This window comes from Staurois parvus, unplaced genomic scaffold (genome assembly GCF_062004578.1).
Source record: "Staurois parvus isolate SC_StPar_1 unplaced genomic scaffold, SC_StPar_1.0 ptg001254l, whole genome shotgun sequence".
Taxonomy (NCBI): domain Eukaryota; kingdom Metazoa; phylum Chordata; class Amphibia; order Anura; family Ranidae; genus Staurois; species Staurois parvus.
The window spans coordinates 615,017-635,542 of record NW_028319050.1 but is presented as its reverse complement, the minus strand read 5'-3'; the positions used below and the strand labels follow the sequence as shown (position 1 = coordinate 635,542).

The 20,526-nt window shown below is 45.0% G+C and overlaps 2 protein-coding genes across 2 annotated transcripts; one reads left to right on the top strand and one right to left on the bottom strand.

Moving 5' to 3' along the window:
* The first annotated feature begins 2,005 nt into the window (after nucleotides 1-2,005).
* LOC149437799 (uncharacterized) lies at nucleotides 2,006-3,799 on the top strand. Its single transcript, XM_089660609.1, has one exon. The coding sequence runs from the start codon at nucleotides 2,006-2,008 to the stop codon at nucleotides 2,960-2,962; it is 957 nt and encodes a 318-aa protein (XP_089516735.1). The 3' UTR covers nucleotides 2,963-3,799.
* Nucleotides 3,800-9,626: 5,827 nt separating this feature from the next.
* Nucleotides 9,627-19,662, bottom strand: LOC149437798 (uncharacterized). The gene is made up of 4 exons (XM_089660619.1): nucleotides 19,648-19,662; nucleotides 18,966-19,172; nucleotides 18,716-18,857; nucleotides 9,627-12,908 (listed from the first exon to the last, which is right to left on the bottom strand). The coding sequence occupies exons 1-4, from the start codon at nucleotides 19,660-19,662 to the stop codon at nucleotides 11,752-11,754; spliced, it is 1,521 nt and encodes a 506-aa protein (XP_089516745.1). The 3' UTR covers nucleotides 9,627-11,751.
* Nucleotides 19,663-20,526: the final 864 nt, after the last annotated feature.

Genomic DNA, 20,526 nt, shown 5'->3' with positions numbered 1-20,526 from the left:
TGTCCCCGTCCTCTGTATTCCCGGGATTCCACACAGGAAGGTCACACCATCCCTCACCATCATCAGGTAGATGATGACAATTATTGGTAGTTGTGATTTATACACAGCATGTTTGTTACAATGAATGTTTTATTATATCTTTCAGAGTGGAATCCTCGGGGATGAGAATATTAATGTTAAAGAAGAGTATAAAGAGGAGGATGAGGAGTATGGAGTGATGGAGGAGCTTTCAGAAGGACACAAGGATATGATGGAGCCATCTAATACCAGGAACCCACCAGAGAGATGTCCCCATCCTCTGTATTCCCGGGATTCCACACAGGAAGGTCACACCATCCCTCACTATTACAAGGTTGGTGGGATGGAGAATCTAGAACATGGACTTGTAGAGACAAAGTGTGGATTTTTTATGTGATGTCACAATCATAAATCTTACATTTTACAGATGATATTTTCTCTCATTCTCTTGGTTTAGGGTGAAGATCTGATAGATATAAAAGTTGAGGTGAAAGCAGAAGAAGAAGAGGCGTATGTGAGGGATGATCAGCAGTCTATGGAGGAGGATGGAATAACGGGGACATTTATAGAGGAGGACACTCCTACAGAGATCAGCACAGGTGGGTCATGAACACTAAATCCATTCCTCCACCCATACTGCTCACTGATTGGTCCAGAGTAGGGCGGGGACTGGGTGATATCAGCCTGTAATCCCCTGGTCACTTTCCTGAGCTGTGTTCCCCGTCCTGTATTCCTGGATTTCTCTCGGATAATCTTCCTTCTCTGTGCTGCAGACACAATTTATGTCTCTAGACTGGATTTATGGCGGTTCTGGGGTTCAGCTGGCAGCAAAATGTTTTTCAGCACAAGCGATACTAGACCTAGACACCTGGGGTGTGTGTCTTGGGTGTCCTTCCCCATGCCCAGATCTAGTTATATCTCTGACAGAACATTTCTCCCAGGGTTCCTTCTCTGTTATCTGCTGGCAGTGCCGGGTGGAGGGATATGTCTGTAGTGTCTCAGACCCAAGTCACTGAGTGCAGTCTCAGGAGATGGGAGGCAGCGGTGTGGGATCTCTGCAACTTGTCTACAGTAAACATTTAAGCTTCCACTGATTACTGAATACCAATATTATGAGTCCTGACCCTTACACTGTATCATTTATATTGTACATTCCATACTCCTGACCCCTGCACTATATACTCTATGTTGTACATTACATACTCCTGACCCCTGCACTATATACTCTATGTTGTACATTACATACTCCTGACCCCTGCACTATATACTCTATGTTGTACATTACATACTCCTGACCCCTGCACTATATACACTATGTTGTACATTCCATAGTCCTGACTTCTGCTCTCCCCCCTCCCCCCACTGCTATATATACACATAATATGGATTCTCTCATGTTAAACCCATTTCCTCCCAGCTGGACATTTTATATCGGATGATGTGATTGGAGCACAGACTTTTACATGGTGATAATAATGTGATAACATCCTCCAACTTTGGACCCTTAAACAGAAAGTGATAATGAGGGAGGAGTCAATACCCCAATGATGGTGGTCTTCAGGATCAGTCCAGTCTTCATCTTGGTTGTTCTCCCCCCATCCTCACTCTCTGACCTCTGGTGGGGCTCAGTCCTGCTGTTCTTCATGACTAAATCATGGACTAAATAAGGAAGTGCAGTACTTCTTGTGTTGGGAAGATGGCGATGAGTGATAGAGGGGGTGGGGACCCTCGTCCTATAATCCCCTCATCACTGTCCCTCCTATAAACAGGGTTCTGGTTGTTTCTTCACTCTCTGACTAAGGTCCATGAATAAAGAAATGACCTGGCAGGAGATCAGAGGAGCCATTTCCTAGATCCCTTGAGGGTGGAATTGTAAGCTCCTCAGAGACCAAGCTGCCTGATGTGGGCGGAGTCCTGGTTTGGGGGAACCAATCAGCTCCTGTCTAGTAATCCTCTTTGTCTTTGTATTTTAGTCCATGGCCGGGAGATGAGGAAAACCTCAGAGGATTGTCTCACTTTGTCTCCAGACTGGAAAGTAGAAGATGAGGACATCACACAGTATAGTCCAGGAGAAAACCCGGCTCCCTCCAATGTCCATCCGGCACCACCCAGTGTAGATGGACCATCGGATTCCTCGTATCCTGAGGAACCTCAGACTGTGCGGGACCGGGCCGGCCTTCCAACAGAGAAGAGCTTTTCCTGTACTGAGTGCGGGAAATGTTTCCGTTATAAATCCTATCTTAATAGGCATCAAAGATCTCACACGGGAAAGAAGCCGTATTCCTGTCCTGAGTGCGAGAAATGTTTTTCAGTGAAGTCCAATCTTTACACACATCAGAGATCTCACACGGGGGAGAAGCCGTATTCCTGTATTGAGTGCGGGAAATGTTTTTCAAAAAAGTATAATCTTAAAAAACATCAGAGGCTTCACACAGCTGAGAAACCATATTCCTGTCCTGAGTGCGGGAAAACATTTTCACAGAAGGTTCACCTTAGCACACATCAAAGACTGCACACAGGGGAGAAGCCATTTTCCTGTTCTGATTGTGGGAAAAGTTTTTTTCAAAAATCAGAGCTTGTTTCACATCAGAGATCTCATACGGGGGAGAAGCCATATTCTTGTCATGAGTGTGGGAAACGTTTTTCATGGAAGTCCAGTCTTTGCATACATCAGAGATCTCACACGGGTAAGAAGCCATATTGCTGTCCTGAGTGCGGGAAATGTTTTTCAGTGAAGTACAACCTTTACAAACATCAGAGATCTCACACGGGAGAGAAGCCGTATTCCTGTCTTGAGTGCGGGAAATGTTTTTCACATATGTCTAATCTTTACATACATCAGAGATCTCACACAGGGGAAAAGCCATATCCTTGTCCTGAGTGCGGGAAATGTTTTTCACAGAAGTCCAATCTTTCCATCCATCAGAAATGTCACACGGGGTAAAAGCCACTTTCCTGTCCTGAGTGAGGGAAATGTTCCTCTCTGAAGTCCTGTCTTCCTGTACATCAGGGGTCCCACACAACCCTGGAGGTGTATTAGTGCCTTGAGTGCGGGAAATGTCTTCTAGATGAATGTTGCTGGACATCCCAGCTCTCGTGGGGAAGAAGCACACCCTGATATACACCTCAGATAAACTCCATGGCTGATCTTCATCATGGAAGAAACAGTTCATAAGGAGATCAGAGGCCCCCAAAGACATGGATGAAGTGTGGGACCGGGTTGGCCATTGATATCAGGAGAAGAATATAAATGGAGTGTGAAATGCTCTGTAATGATGGAAAACATTCCCCCGGCTCAGCAAATCTCCTAATGACATCGGTGTTTTAGCCCCATTCACAGAGAAGGAATGGACAGGAGATAAAATCTCTCATACAGACAGAATGGTCATGTGACTTTATAAAGAGGAACGCCAGAAAATCACATCAATCAAATCTTCCAATGTGTTCCCCATACACAGATTCCCCTACATATCCGCCTTTATTTCCTCCTTTCCCCCATTTTCTATGTTGGGATCTTTTCTACAATACTTTGTTATAATTAGAGATGAGCGAATTTCTCAAAAATTCGATTCGGCTGATTCGGCGAATTCCAGTATGAAATTCGATTCGATGCGAATTAATTCGCTACGAAGTTAACTTATTAAAAGGGTTTCTAGGCTTCAGAGAGCCTTTAAATTAGTGCAGAACACTGTACCTTTAATTTAAATGCCCTTGAAGATGAGGAAGGAGAAGGAGAAGGATGAGAAGAAGGAGAAGGAGAAGGATGAGAAGAAGGAGAAGGATGAGGAGAAGGAGAAGGATGAGAAGAAGGAGAAGGATGAGAAGAAGGAGAAGGATGAGAAGATGGAGAAGGAGAAGGATGAGGAGAAGGAGAAGGATGAGAAGAAGGAGAAGGATGAGAAGAAGGAGAAGGATGAGAAGAAGGAGAAGGATGAGGAGAAGGAGAAGGATGAGAAGAAGGAGAAGGATGAGAAGAAGGAGAAGGATGAGAAGAAGGAGAAGGATGAGGAGAAGGATGAGGAGAAGGAGAAGGATGAGAAGAAGGAGAAGGATGAGAAGAAGGAGAAGGATGAGAAGAAGGAGAAGCAGAAGGAGAAGGATGAGAAGAAGGAGAAGGATGAGAAGATGGAGAAGGATGAGAAGAAGGAGAAGGATGAGAAGAAGGAGAAGGATGAGAAGAAGGAGAAGGAGAAGGATGAGAAGAAGGAGAAGGATGAGAAGAAGGAGAAGGAGAAGGATGAGAAGAAGGAGAAGGATGAGAAGAAGGACAGTTCTGTGACAGTTTCTGTCTATTTCTGACAGTTCTGGGACATTCACTCCATACAGCGGTTTCAACCGCTGTATGGAGGGAATGTCATAGAACTGTCAGAAATAGACTATTTCTAACAGTTCTGGGACACTCACTCCATACAGCGGTTGAAACATTGTATCTATTTGTTTCCATAAATGGATCCATTTATGGAAACAAATAGATACAATGTTTCAACCGCTGTATGGAAGGAATGTCCCAGAACTGTCATAAATAGTCTATTTCTGACAGTTCTGGGACATTCCCTCCATACAGCGGTTTCCGGCAAAAAGTGTATGTGCAGAGTTCCTCTATTCTGCAGATACACTTAGAGGAGCTCTGCAGATACACTTAGAGGAGCTCTGCACATACACTTAGAGGAGCTCTGCACATACACTTTTTGCCGGCTTGGAATTATTCTTATTTTCATCCTACTTCTTCTTCTTCTTCTTCATTCTCATCCTCTTCTTCTTCTTCTGAGGATGAAGAAGAAGAAGAAGAAGTAGGATGAAAATAAGAATTCCAAACCGGCAAAAAGTGTATGTGCAGAGCTCCTCTATTTCTGACAGTTCTCTGACAGCTTCTTCACATGTACAGCGGTTGAAACATCTGTATCCTAAATGTAAACTAATAGATACAATGTTTCAACCGCTTTACATGTGTTCCTTCTGTCAGAGATCTGTCAGAAATAGCGGAGCTCACTGCAGGGACACTTTTGCCGGCTGATCGGGAAATATTCGATTCGCGCACCCGAAGTAGGCAAAATTTCGGATTCGACGCGAATCAAATATTTCCTGAAATTCGACTCGAATTCCGGTTCGCCTGGTTCGATTCGCTCATCTCTAGTTATAATAATGGAACACGTTGTGTATTGTATTGTACACCAATAATAATGACTCCGCCCCCACATTCCAGACAAGGGATCTTCCTGACCAATCGGATTTCTGCATTTACTATTTCCTGATTTATTTTTGCAATCCCTTTGAAAGTGAAATTATAATAAAAAATGTATTTAATGAAAAACAAAATCCTGTGTGTGCAATGATGACAAAGCTGTGTATCCAGAAACGGCTGGTCGGTGACACTTCCATATACAGCCCAATGAAGTGACAAGGAAGCCCTAGAACCCTTTGGAGGAACCCTGGCTGAGAAAGGCTGGACTAGGCAGTCACATATCTCTGCCCCCCTTGCAGGGTTCCCAACCCTCCGTGACTTTTATTACTGACACGACATGAAATAGAATAGAATGGATAGATAATGTGGACATTGTAGTCAATGGAAGGTGATGAAGGGACGGGCAGAATCAAGCTCCTTGATAGTAGAGGCAGACCCGATCAGTCCTCATGGGGGTCACATACATGTATAATAGACCCTGGTGGTGTCATGGAGGACAATCCTCAGGTATCCTCATATGTAGATGATAGTCACTGAGATATCAGATAAAGTCACACGCTGCTATCTCACACTTGGCACAAAGACAGCCAGTAGATGGATGTAAAGAGATGATGGAACGGGGCACTTGTAGAGTCAAAGGAGGCAGCGGTCACCATTCACTTTCAGCACAGGAGAGTCCCTCAATCCTCAGTGAGGTCATATACATACATGGCAGACCCATATAGATCCCATAGGGGGTAATCCACGTAGTCATCCACGGATAATTGTGGTAATAGCAGTGTTGCCAGTATATGGATGGCGGGTTATAATTAGAGATGAGCGAATCGAACCAGGCGAAGTGGAATTTGTTTCGAATTTCAGGAAAAATTTGATTCGCGGCGAATCCGAATATTAGCATACTTCGGGTGCGCGAATCGAATTTTCCCCGATCAGCCGGCAAAAAGTGTCCCTGCAGAGAGCTCCGCTATTTCTGACAGTTCTTTGACAGTTCCTTCACATGTACAGCGGTTGAAACATTGTATCTATTTGTTTCCATTTAGGATACAGATGTTTTTATTCTGAAACAAATAGATACAATGTTTCAACCGCTGTACATGTGAAGGAACTGTCAGAAATAGCGGAGCTCTCTGCAGATACACTTTTTGCTGTACTGGAATACTTCTTCTTTTCATTCTTCTCCTTCTCCTTCTCCCGTGACTGCCCAAATGAGTGAAGTGTGCGGTGATTCTAAGATCGACGGCACTCATCTGCATGTCATACTGACTGACAGTATTATTTCTCTTCCCCAGCAGACTCCAAGGGCATTTAAATTAAAGGTACAGTGTTCTGCACTAATATAAAGGCTCTCTGAAGCCTAGAAACCCTTTTAATAAGTTAAATTCGCAGCGAATAAATTCGCATCGAAACGAATTTCTCCCGCAAATTCGGCGAATCAGCCGAATCGAATTTTTGAATAATTCGCTCATCTCTAGTTATAATGACAGGATAGATAGTGCAGTAGGCAGTGGGTGAGCAGAAATATGAGACTGATAGAGCCCTGTGTGCCAGCGATAGGAACAAGGACATCAGACAGGTGGAGCTCAGCCAAGCAATTTCCATGAATGGGGACTCCCGCAGTGTATTAGTGCCTTAGTCCAAAAAGCAGAGTCCGCTCACCCATCCAAGTGCCGTTTGCTAATGCATTGTCCTCCCGCTCCATAGTGGAAGTGTAGAGGCACAACGTGTAATCATCTGTGGATGAGGAGGTCTGCAAAGAGGTCTAGTGTGTCCAGAGCGGTGTGGCCAGGTGATGAGGCCGCGTGGAGAGTCCTGGATGCCAGGGACGCGGGCATCATGATGTTGTGACGTCAACGTGTTTCATCCACTGAGTCACGTGAGCTTCTTCAGCCCGCACCGCACCGGACACACTAGACCTGTTTTCAGACCTAATCATCCACGGATGACTACACGGCATACCTCTACACTTCCACTATGCAGCGGGAAGACAATGCATTAGTAAACAGCACTTGGATGGGAAGAAGAAGGAGCCAAGAGAAGATGGGAAGCAGAAGGAGCCTGGAGAGGATGGGGAGGTGAAGAAACCTAGAGATGAGGAGGAGGAGAAGGAGCCTAGAGAGGGGAGGGAGCCTTGAGAGGATGGGGAGGGGATGGAGCCAAGAAAGGATGGGGAGGGGAAGGAACCAAAAGAGGATAGGAAAGGAGGAGCCTAGAGAGGATGGGAGGGGGGTATAAACCTAAGGAGAATTGGAGAGAAGGGTGGAAAAGAAAAGGAAGGAAAGTATAGAGGATGGGGAAGAAACCTAGAAAGGATGGGGAGGAGAAAGAAGCCTAGAGAGGATGGGGAGGAGAAGGAGCCTAACAAAGATGAGGAGTGAAAGAAGCCTAGAGAGGATGGGGATGAGAAGGAGCCTGGATAAGATGGGGAGAGAAAGGAACCTAGAAAAGGATGGGAAGGGGAAGGAGCCTAGAAAGTATTGGGAGGGAATGGAGCCTAGAGAGAATGGGAGCCTAGAAAGCATGGGGAGTAATAAGAGCCTAGAGAGGATGGGGAGGGGAAGGAACCAAGAGATGATAGGGAGGGGAAGGAACCTAGAGAGGATGAGGAGAAGAAGTTGCCTAGAGAAGATAGGGAGGGGATGAAGGCTAATGAGGATGGGGAGTGGAAGGAGCCTAGAGAGGATGGGAAAGTGGAAGGAGCCTAGAGAGGATGAGGAAGGGAAGAAGCCTACAGAGGATGGGAAGGAGAAGGAGCCTAAAGAGGATGGAGAGGGGAAGAAGCCTAGACAGCATGGAGAGGGAATGAGCCTATTGAGGATGAGGAGTGGAAGGAGTCTAGAGAGGGGCATGAACCTAGAAAGTATGAGGAGGGGATAGAGCCTAGAGAGGAGGGGAACGTAGAAACAATGGGGAGTGGAAGGAACCTAAAGTGGATGGGGAGGGAAAGGAACCTAGAGAGGATAGGGAGGGGAAGGAGCTTAAGAGAGGATGGCAAGGACATAAAGCCTAGAGCAGTTGGGAGCCTAGAGAGGTTGGGGAATGGAAGGAGGCTAGAGAGGATAAAAAGGAGAAGGAGCCTAGAGGGTATGGGGAGTGAAGGGAACCTAGAGAAATTGTAGGCAATTGAACGTAGAGAGTTTGGGGAGGGAAAGGAGCCTAGAAAGGATGGGGTGGGGAAGGACCATGGAGAGGATGGGAGGGGAATACATTGAGTAGTTTTCTGGCACTACAGACTCCATGCAGTCATTTCTGGCATTCAGCACTTGCCATTGTCCTCACTGTGTTCATTTTCTACAAACATCAACCCATAGGTGCCTCCCTCCCAGGAATACAGAACACATTTCCTCAGATGATCCCAGTATTGGACCCATTTAGTATGCTGGACATGAAAGTATTCTGCATCCAACCTTCTGGAAAAGACAAACATATTTCCTCCCCCCATCCCTTCACTGGGTTGTTTTACAGAAGAACTAAAGGCATTGATTTTCTGGAGAGTGGAGAGGGATGAGACCTCCTGTTGGTTTCTATTGCTGCCTCGGCCTCCTTTAGGGAGATTCAGCCTCTCTATTTGTCCTGTTTACAATTATTACCGAAAGTGATATAAAATCCTGAGATTTGGGGTGTCACCAGAACAGGATCAGAAGAAGACTCCCTATGACACCATTGTATGTAGGGGGCGCTCTGCAACTAGATTTTACACCATCGTATATAGGGGCAGCTTTCCAAATACAGTCAGGTCCATAAATTCCTACACCGTTCACCTGATTTGGATGTAAATACCCTCAAATTAATGCTGACAGTCTGCAGTTAAAGCACATCTTGTTCATTTCATTCCAAATCCATTGTGGTGGTGTATAGAGCCAAAAATGTTAGAATTGTGTCCATGTCCCAATATTTATGGACCTGACTGTATATTATTACACACTATACAGTATTCTCTCTCTGCCCTCTACATTGTAACCCCCCCGGGACACCCCCCATGTGTACATCTGGAGGTCATCTTTCCAATGATATAACAAACATCCCCAGATTAATACAACACATGTACTGGGGGTCCAATCAGAACCCTCCAGGCCCCAGCAGTGCACACCCCCAGATTAATATGACACATGTACTGGTGGTCCAATCAGAACCCTCCAGGCCCCAGCAGTGCACACCCCAGTTTAATATGGCATGTGTACTGGTGGTCCAATCAGAACCCTCCAGGCCCCAGCAGTGCCCCCAGCCCTGAATTCTCTCCAATGGAACTCCCCAGTGAAATCTCCTCTCATCAATTACTAGCCGGATTCTCTCTATTACCTCCTGTATGTACAAAACTCCCCCAAATCTCTCCCCTCCTCACCATCCACTAGAAATTGGAGGAATTGTTTCTTCTTCCTGAAATCCAGACCTAGAGAGGAATAGAAAAGAACCAACAAACCCCACAAAGTCTTTTTATAGAGATTTATTCCATCAAATCCAAACTATTCTACACATATTTATTCCATGGAATATGAAGAGATTTTTCTATCAATAATCCCATCAAATCTGCGTGTTTATTGGACTTTATTCCCAGCAATAATCAATCAGGAATCCATGCCAGCAATCATCAGATCAATAGGAATGTTTCCAATATCCAGTGATCACGGTTTGATCCTCCAACATAACCAGTGCACAGAATGATAAATCTATCCCATGAAATGGATCTTATTGATTGGTTGATGTCATTTATTGATCTATTGATTCCCTTCTATGATAGAATAGATTGATTTCTCCATGTATTGATCATCCTCTCCATATATCTCTTCACCTTGTCTAACATCATACAAATCCTGAATGCTATAAATCTCAGTCCTGTCCATGAATTGTATGTGACTCGGGTCTTTATAATACCGTATACTGGACTGTTACTTCATTCCCTATTTTTAAATCGTCTTCTTACACCTGTCCTGATGAAGTGACACTTTGAAGCCATGAAACGCGTTGATGGTGTATTTTACATTCACTTGTCCAGTAAACTCCGACCTTCTGAAGAAAACATTTCAGAGTTTCCTCCTTTACTATGGGCTCATCTGCTGACCTCACCCTCATTTTTTCTTGGGGTGAAAGTTCTCCACCGGGATCCAAATCCTGCTTAGTATATGATGATCCAGAATTCCCTGATGACCATGGAGGGTGACCACCCATTGACTTCAGTGAGGAGAGGGACATATTCTCCACAAGTTCTCAGATAGGTTGTCTGATCCCTGGATGGGTTCCCCACAACCTCCCAGATGTGAGTCCATGCACCGTACTTCTCCCCATCTTCTAGAACCATCTCCCACCTTCTGGTATCCATCACTACACTCAGTCCCATCTCTCTCATGGTCTTTTATCCTCTTTTCCTGTCTCCTGATGGTTTGGAGGATTTCTACATATTGCTCTCATGACAGGTTTACTTTATTTGTATGCAGAGGGGAGGGGGAGGAGTACACAGACTCCTCCCAGTGTTGGTTTATGAGGGGGACCTATAGGGTATTCTGCCCCGTCCAATCACAATATCCCCTGAGGAGCCCCCACTGTGTGCAGGTACCCCCCAGACATGAGACTGTCCTCCAATCTGGTTATTTCCTGATAGATCAGATAAAGTTGTGTCTATGAGGGTCTCTGTCATGTCTATGGGCCCCTTATTGTACTATAACCCCTCCCCCCTTGATCTGTACTGGGAAATATCCGGGCTGTGATTGGTGAGGACAATACTGCTGTTATCTCCAATATTGTTCTATGGGTGGGATTTGTAGGAAGATCCTGTACAGAGGCTCCTATTCATTCACAAAACTGAAGCCCAGGAAACACCCTTTACTATGCTTTAGTGAATGAACACAGGAGTGATTGGTACTAATCACTCACTGTGTTCATTCAGGAAGGGGCTGGTAAACATGGTAGGCCAACACCTTTCCATTCTGAACACCAAATTAATCTCCAACCCCAGCAGCAGCCAGTGTGGGGGGCAGGAGGGGAAGTCAGACAGCAGCACTGCACAGAGGGGGGCTGGGGCATCGGTAGGAGGTCCCAGCACAGGGAGGGAGTTTTAGTGATGGGGAAGTATTTAGATATTTTGATCTCCTTGTGGCTCCCCTGCAGCAGCTGAGGCCAGTGGGAGGGGAAAGACGCCAGAAGTAGGGGAGCCAAAGATGGATTGGTGCTGCAGGGGGAGGGGTGAATCAGTGCTGTGGGGGGATCAGTGCTGCAGGGGAATATTAGAGTTGCAGGGAGCCATCTTAGAGGACAGGCAGAGGAGCTGTCAGTACAACATCACTACATCCATGGCAGGGAAAGGGTTCAAGTGCCACCTAGGGGCCATTTTTCATCATCTCAATGGATCTTTGATGTGTGTGAAGACTAGACTTGTCTGAAAAACATTTCCCGAACTCTGGCCAGGAATATGGCTTCCCCCTGTGTGACATCTCTGATGTGTGTAAAGATGAGATGTCATTGAAAAACATTTCCCACACTCAGTACAGGAATATGGCTTCTCCCCCGTGTGAGGTCTCCGTTTGCGCAGAATAGTCTACTCTGAAAAACATTTCCCACACTCAGGACAGGAATACAGCTTCTCTCCCGTGTGAGATCTCTGATGTGTGTGAAGACTGGACATGTCTGAAAAACATTTCCCGCACTCTGTCCAGGAATATGGCTTTGTTCCTGTGTAAGATCTGATGTTCACGCAGACTGGACTGCTCTGAAAAAGATTTCCTGCACTCAGGACAGGAATATGGCTTCTCCCCCGTGTGAGATCTCTGATGTGTGACAAGTTTTCCTTTTTCTACAAAACATTTCCCACACTCAGGACAAGAATACGGCTTCTCCCCCGTGTGAGATCGTTCATGCACATTAAGATTGTATGTAGAACAAAACCTCTTACCACACTCACTACAGGAATATGGCTTCTCTCCTGTGTGAGATCTCTGATGTGTGCAAAGACTGGACTTCACTGAAAAACATTTCCCGCACTCAGGACAGGAATAAGGCTTCTCCCCAGTGTGAGATCTCTGATGTTTGCGCAGACTAGACATCTGTGAAAAACATTTGCTACACTCAGGACAGGAATATGGCTTCTCCCCCGTGTGAGATCTCTGATGTGTGACAAGTTTTCCTTTTTCTACAAAACATTTCCCACACTCAGGACAAGAATACGGCTTCTCCCCCGTGTGAGATCGTTTATGCACATTAAGATTGTATGTAGAACAAAACCTCTTACCACACTCACTACAGGAATATGGCTTCTCTCCTGTGTGAGATCTCTGATGTGTGCAAAGACTGGACTTCACTGAAAAACATTTCCCGCACTCAGGACAGGAATATGGCTTCTCCCCCGTGTGAGATCTCTGATGTTTGCGCAGACTAGACTTCTCTGAAAAACATTTCCCGCACTCAGCACAGGAATACGGCTTCTCCCCTGTGTGAGATCTTTTATGTACATCAAGATTGTACTTAGAACAGAAACCCTTCCCGCACTCAGTACAGGAGAAGCTCTTCCCTGTTGGAAGGCCGGCCCGGTCCCGCACAGTCTGAGGTTCCTCAGGATACGAGGAATCTGATGGTCCATCTACACTGGGTGGTGCCGGATGGACATTGGAGGGAGCCGGGTTTTCTCCTGGACTATACTGTGTGATGTCCTCATCTTCTACTTTCCAGTCTGGAGACAAAGTGAGACAATCCTCGGAGGTTTTCCTCATCTCCCGGTCATGGACTAAAATACAAAGACAAAGAGGATTACTAGACAGGAGCTGATTGGTTCCCCCAAACCAGGACTCCACCCACATCAGGCAGCTTGGTCTCTGAGGAGCTTACAATTCCACCCTCAAGGGAACTAGGAAACGGCTCCTCTGATCTCCTACCAGGTCATTTCTTTATTCATGGACCTTAGTCAGAGAGTGAGGAAACAACCAGAACTGTCTTTTATAGGAGGGACAGTGATGAGGGGATTATAGGACGAGGGTCCCCACCCCCTCTATCACTCATCACCATCTTCCCAACACAAGAAGTACTGCACTTCCTTATTTAGTCCATGATTTAGTCATGAAGAACAGCGGGGCTGAGCCCCACCAGAGGTCAGAGAGTGAGGATGGGGGGAGAACAACCAAGATGAAGACTGGACTGATCCTGAAGACCACCATCATTGGGGTATTGACTCCTCCCTCATTATCACTTTCTGTTTAAGGGTCCAAAGTTGGAGGATGTTATCACATTATTATCACCATGTAAAAGTCTGTGCTCCAATCACATCATCCGATATAAAATGTCCAGCTGGGAGGAAATGGGTGTAACAAAAGAGAATCCATATTATGTGTATATACACCGCGTTCCAAATTATTCTGCAAATTCTATTTAAGTGTCACAAAGATGAAATATTTTGTTTTTCAGTGTAACTCATGGATGGCATTGTGTGTCAGGGCTCTTTTGATCACTGAAAACAATCTGGGACACCTGTGATAATTAGATTGGCCGGTGAGCCCAATTGAAGGAAAAACTACTAAAGGACGGTGTTCCACATTATTAAGCAGAGTACATTTTCAAGCAATATGGGGAAGAAAAAGGATCTCTCTGCTGCCGAAAAGAGTGAAATAGTTCGATGCCTTGGACGAGGGATGAAAACATTCGATATTTCAGGAAAACATAAGCGTGATCATCGCACTATGAAGAGATTTGTGGCTGATTCAGAGCACAGACGGGTTGGTGCAGATAAAGGCACATTGAGGAAGATTTCTGCCAGATCCATGCATCGGATCAAGAGAGCAGCTGCTAAAATCCCAATACATAGCAGCAAACAGATATTTGAAGCTAATTTAAATGTTAACCGCACTCTAATATCCACAAAACGAATGGATCACAAGTGCTATTTGCTTATAAATAAATAAAATGTGAGAATAAATGGTGTATCATGATTGAAATATGTGAAAACATAAATTAATATTAAACGTGGCTAATTATATAAAATCATGCATATCATATGATTCCATCACAAAATGTGCAATCCTTGTGACAAATGTGCAAATTTTCCCTCAGTGCAAAACATGTAATTTGATATATAAAATTCAAAAGTGGATGAAAAGTGATAAATAAATATTTTTATTATTTTCTATATATAATTGTTTTATTTATCACTTTTCATCCACTTTTGAATTTTATATATCAAATTACATGTTTTGCACTGGAGGGAAAATTAGCACATTTGTCACAAGGATTGCACATTTTGTGATGGAATATGATATGCATGATTTTATATAATTAGCCACGTTTAATATTAATTTATTTGTTTTCACATATTTCAATCATGATACACCATTTATTCTCACGTTTTATTTATAAGCACATAGCACTTGTGATCCATTCGTTTTGTGGATATTAGAGCGCGGTTAACATTTAAATTAATTTCTTATAAACGCACATCAGAAGAGAGTGCGCTTATTAACCAGCGATCTAGTACTTATACCTTCATAATATACCTCAGTGGCTCGCAAGCTAATTTGTTTGAGATATTTGAAGCTGCTGGTGCCTCTGGAGTCCCACGGACATCAAGGTGGAGAGTCCTCCAGAGTCCTGCAACTGTGCATAAACCTTCTATTCGGCCACCACTAACCAATGCTCACAAGCAGAAACGGCTGCATTGGGCAGAAAAATACATGAAGACTCATTTTCAAACAGTCCTGTTCACTGATGAGTGCCGTGCAACCCTGGATGGTCCAGATGGATGGAGTAGTGGATGGTTGGTGGACGGTCACCCTGTTCCAACAAGGCTGTGATGTCAGCAAGGCGGTGGTGGAGTCGTATTTTGGGCTGGAATCATGGGAAAAGAGCTGGTCGGCCCCTTTAGGGTCCCCGAAGGTGTAAAGATGACCTCTGCAAAGTATGTGGAGTTTATGACTGACCACTTTCTTCCCTGGTACAGAAGGAAGAACTATGCTTTCCGTAATAAAATCATCTTCATGCATGACAAAGAATACCTCTCCATCAATGGCTGCTATGGGGATAAAAGGAGAGAAAGTCATGGTGTGGCCTCCATCCTCCCCTGACCTCAATCCTATTGAGAACCATTGGAGCATCCTCAAGCACAAGATCTATGAGGGTGGGAGGCAGTTTACACCCAAACAGCAGCTCTGGGAGGCTATTCTGACATCTTGCAAACAAATTCAAGCAGAAACTGTCCAAAAACTCCCAAGTTCAATGGATGCCAGACTTGTGATCTGCTATCAGATAAGGGGTCCTATGTTACAATGTAACGTGACCGCTTCAAATGTTTACAAATTTGGAACAAAAATCCTGTTATCATTAGGAGGTTTGTTCAATAAAATGTGCATTGTACTCTTATAGTTGTAATATGAGAATTCTGCCGACTGTTATTTACATCAATTATTTAGGGAAATGAGAAAAATATAGTTTGCATAATAATTTGGAACAGGGTGTATAGCAGTAGAGGGGGAGAGCAGAAGTCAGGACTATGGAATGTACAACAGAGTATATAGTGCAGGGGTCAGGAGTATGTAATGTACAACATAGAGTATATAGTGCAGGGGTCAGGAGTATGTAATGTACAACATGGAGTATATAGTGCAGGGGTCAGGAGTAGGTAATGTACAATATAGAGTATATAGTGCAGGGGTCAGGAGTATGTAATGTACAACATAGAGTATATAGTGCAGGGGTCAGGAGGATGTAATGTACAACATAGAATATATAGTGCAGAGGTCAGGAGGATGTAATGTACAACATAGAATATATAGTGCAGGGGTCAGGAGTATGTAATGTACAACATGGAGTATATAGTGCAGGGATCAGGAGTATGTAATGTACGACAGAGTATATAGTGCAGGGGTCAGGAGTATGTAATGTACGACATAGAGTATATAGTGCAGGGGTCAGGAGTAGGTAATGTACGACATAGAGTATATAGTGCAGGGGTCAGGAGTAGGTAATGTACAACATAGAGTATATAGTGCAGGGGTCAGGAGGATGTAATGTACAACATAGAGTATATAGTGCAGGGGTCAGGAGGATGTAATGTACAACATAGAGTATATAGTGCAGGGGTCAGGAGTATGTAATGTACAACATAGAGGATATAGTGCAGGGGTCAGGAGTATGTAATGTACAACATGGAGTATATAGTGCAGGGGTCAGGAGTATGTAATGTACAACATAGAGTGTATAGTGCAGGGGTCAGGAGTATGTAATGTACAAGTTATATAATATAAGGTTCAGGACTCACAGTATTAGTATTCTGTAATCAGTGGAAGCCTAAATGTTTACTGTAAACAACTTGTCACAGACAACATCATGAAACAGGTTAGACTGGAGGTGAGCAAATCCTTGGACAGAGGGGTGGCGGTGGACGTGGTATACTTGGTGTCACGTTGTAGAAGTCTGCCAATTATTAATCCCCTTATTAATGCCTTGTATCACATGCCCCTCAGAGTCCCGCTCTGTATTGTTCCAATTGTCCCGTGTCACTCGGCCAAATGGCCTAATTCAATTACATTGGGCCCCCTCCCTCCCAGCCAGCTTGCTGCCAGCTCACCGCACACCTCCTTTCATCTATGTGGACATCAGCCCTGCCTCTCAGGATGTCCCTGTCACAAACCCGATTCATCCCTGGGGTCTAGTGTTCCCCCTCCACCTCTCCTCTTGCAGCTGTGAAATGAGAGGTGTGACTACCATCACTCTGTCCTGTCTCTCCATCTCTGGCAAAGAAGAGGTGGCGAGGTTCACACCTCTCCTTGTAGAAGTGCAAACCTCCCACAGGGATGGCCCGAGCTCAGGTGTCTGACGCCATCTCAGCCCTGACACCCACAGCATGGGCAGGCGGAGTTCCTGTGCTCACAGATGTCCTGGAACAAAGGTCGTGCTTATGAGAGCGTGACCCCTGCCCAGGGGGCATGCCTCATTGCCGGGCAACAAGGCACACCAGCGCTGGCCCGGCCCCAGTTGCCAAGGAGACCGGGAAGGGTCTCGTATCAGCTTAAGAGGCTGGTGCCGGGCGCATTCCATTGTGCAGTCATCAAAGGATCCCAAGCTGCGGCAGGACCTTTGAGACTAGACTCTGCAAGCCCACCCCCAGCCTCACAGAGACCCCATTTGGACAGAGGGGTGGCTGTGGAAGTGGTATACTTGGACAGAGGGGTGGACGTGGCATACTTGGACAGAGGGGTGGCGGTGGACGTGGCATACTTGGACAGAGGGGTGGCGGTGGACGTGGCATACTTGGACAGAGGGGTGGCGGTGGACGTGGCATACTTGGACAGAGGGGTGGCGGTGGACAAGGTTGGGGGATATGATCTCCATGTGTAATACATAAGGGGGGGATATGATCTCCATGTATAATACATAAGGGGGGGTATGATCTCCATGTATAATACATAAGGGGGGATATGATCACCATGTATAATATATAAGGGGGGGATATGATCACCATGTATAATATATAAGGGGGGGATATGATCACCATGTATAATACATAAGGGGGGATATGATCTCCATGTATAATACATAAGGGGGGGATATGATCTCCATGTATAATACATAAGGGGGGGGGATATGATCTCCATGTATAATACATAAGGGGGGGGGATATGATCTCCATGTATAATACATAAGGGGGGGATATGATCTCCATGTATAACACATAAGGGGGGATATGATCTCCATGTATAATACATAAGGGGGGATATGATCTCCATGTATAATACATAAGGGGGGATATGATCTCCATGTATAATACATAAGGGGGGATATGATCTCCATGTATAATACATAAGGGGGGATATGATCTCCATGTATAATACATAAGGGGGGGATATGATCTCCATGTATAATACATAAGGGGGGGTTGCTGTAGGAAAGTCCTGGATTCTTTCTTGGATACACAGAATATAACTGGATATAACATTTATAGGGAAAGTTGATCCCGGGAATATCTGATTGCCTCTCGGGGGGGTCAGGAAGGAATTGTTTCCCCTGCAGGAGCAGATTGGATCGTGCTTTGCTGGGTTTTTGCCTTCTGGTGGATTGGCTGTGGGTGTCGGATTATAACTTTTATTTTTAATGGTTTAACTAGATGGACTGTCTTTTTTCAGCCAGACTAACTATGTAACTATGTAGGTCCCACACCGCTGCCTCCCATCTCCTGGGACTGCACTCAGTGACTTGGGTCTTAGACACTACAGACATATCCCTCCACCCGGCACAGCCAGCAGATAACAGAGAAGGTCCCCTGGAAGAGTCAGGCACAAGGCAGGAGACCCCAGTCACATGTCCTGGGTGCCTACATTTTGCTTCCAGCTGAACCCCAGAACCTCCATAAATCCAGTCTAGATACATAAATTGTGTCTGCAGCACAGAGAAGGAAGATTATCCGAGAGAAATCCAGGAATACAGGACGGGGAACACAGCTCAGGAAAGTGACCAGGGGATTACAGGCTGATATCACCCAGTCCCCGCCCTACTCTGGACCAATCAGTGAGCAGTATGGGTGGAGGAATGGATTTAGTGTTCATGACCCACCTGTGCTGATCTCTGTAGGAGTGTCCTCCTCTATAAATGTCCCCGTTATTCCATCCTCCTCCATAGACTGCTGATCATCCCTCACATACGCCTCTTCTTCTTCTGCTTTCACCTCAAATTCTATATCGATTGGATCTCCACTCTAAATCAAGGAAATGAGAGAGAAGGTCACCTGTAAAATGTAATGTCACATAAAATATCCACACATTGTCTCTATGAGTCCATGTTCTAGATGCTCCATCCCACCAACCTTGTAATAGTGAGGGATGGTGTGACCTTCCTGTGTGGAATCCCGGGAATACAGAGGACGGGGACATCTCTCTGGTGGGTTCCTGGTATTAGGTGGCTCCATCATATCCTTGTGTCCTTCTGAAAACTCCTCCATCACTCCATACTCCTCATCCTCCTCTTTATACTCTTCTTTAACATCAATATTATCATCCCCGAGGATTCCACTCTGAAAGATATAATAAAACATTCATTGTAACAAACATGCTGTGTATAAATCACAACTACCAATAATTGTCATCATCTACCTGATGATGGTGAGGGATGGTGTGACCTTCCTGTGTGGAATCCCGGGAATACAGAGGACGGGGACATCTCTCTGGTGGGTTCCCATGACTGGATCCATCTGTAGGAAACACACACACTGACTGAATCCATTGTTTCTATGTGTTTATCAGATGATGGGGGATCTAGGTGGATCCTCCGTACTGCTCTCTCCTTTACAATAAAGTCTCCTCTTACCCGGTGATGTGAGGGGCGGCTGATTGTCCATCATGACGTCCTTGTAGAGGTCCTTGTGTCCTTCTAAATATTGATGTGTATCATCATCTGCTGGGGATAAAAGACGTCACAGTGACTATGAAGGAAGAGGACGGACATGACGGGGGGTTACTGGGTGTAAAAAGAACATAACATCTTATTACCTCCTCTGTTGCCATGTCCACCAACGTCTCCAATCTCATTCAACCACATGGCAAAGCCTGCCTTTATTCAAAATGAGTTCCTGTCTGTTCCTGTCTTCACTTCCTGTTTGTTCTTGACATCACTTCCTGTCTGTACCTGACATCACTTCCTGTCTGTTTTCCATAAAGAAGTCCTGTCTGGGTAGTAGATATGAGATCACCATCTTGTGGATTTCAGTGGAACTGCAGCCCCGAGAAATGTACCTTAATAACAATTCCTGCATTGTATCTACCTTACAGAGATATCAGGGAAGAGCCAAAATAACTAAAAAAAGTAAGAAACAATAAACCTAACTCTTATGCAACCAACTGTTTAAAAAAGATATTTTACTACAGATAGAAAAGTCTTAAAGACACAGAACACAAGATAAAAACAAAGGAATACATAATAAAACAGAGACCTCCAAAATCAGACTATCCAGAATGTCTCGTCCTTCCTATCAGAGACCGAGACAGACTACCCAGATTGTCCCATCCTTCCTATCAGAGACCGAGAGAGACTACCCAGAATGTCCCGTCCTTCCTATCAGAGACCGAGAGAGACAGACTACCCAGAATGTCCCGTCCTTCATATCAGAGACAGAGACAGACTACCCAGAATGTCCCGTCCTTCATATCAGAGACAGACTACCCAGAATGTCCCGTCCTTCCTATCAGAGAGAGAGACAGACTACCCAGAATGTCCCGTCCTTCATATCAGAGAGAGACAGACTACCCAGAATGTCCCGTCCTTCATATCAGAGAGAGACAGACTACCCATAATGTCCCGTCCGTCCTATCAGAGAGAGAGGCTACCCAGAAAGCCCCGTCCTTCCTATCAGAGACCGAGACAGACTACCC

Coding starts and splice junctions, on each gene's coding strand:
- LOC149437799 (XM_089660609.1), top strand. CDS start 2,006: ATGAGGAAAACCTCAGAGGATTGTCTCACTTTGTCTCCAGACTGGAAA.
- LOC149437798 (XM_089660619.1), bottom strand. Junction 18,858..18,965: donor CCATCCCTCACTATTACAAG/GTTGGTGGGATG, acceptor TCCTTGATTTAG/AGTGGAGATCCAATCGATAT. Junction 12,909..18,715: donor TCCTACAGAGATCAGCACAG/GTGGGTCATGAA, acceptor TTTGTATTTTAG/TCCATGACCGGGAGATGAGG.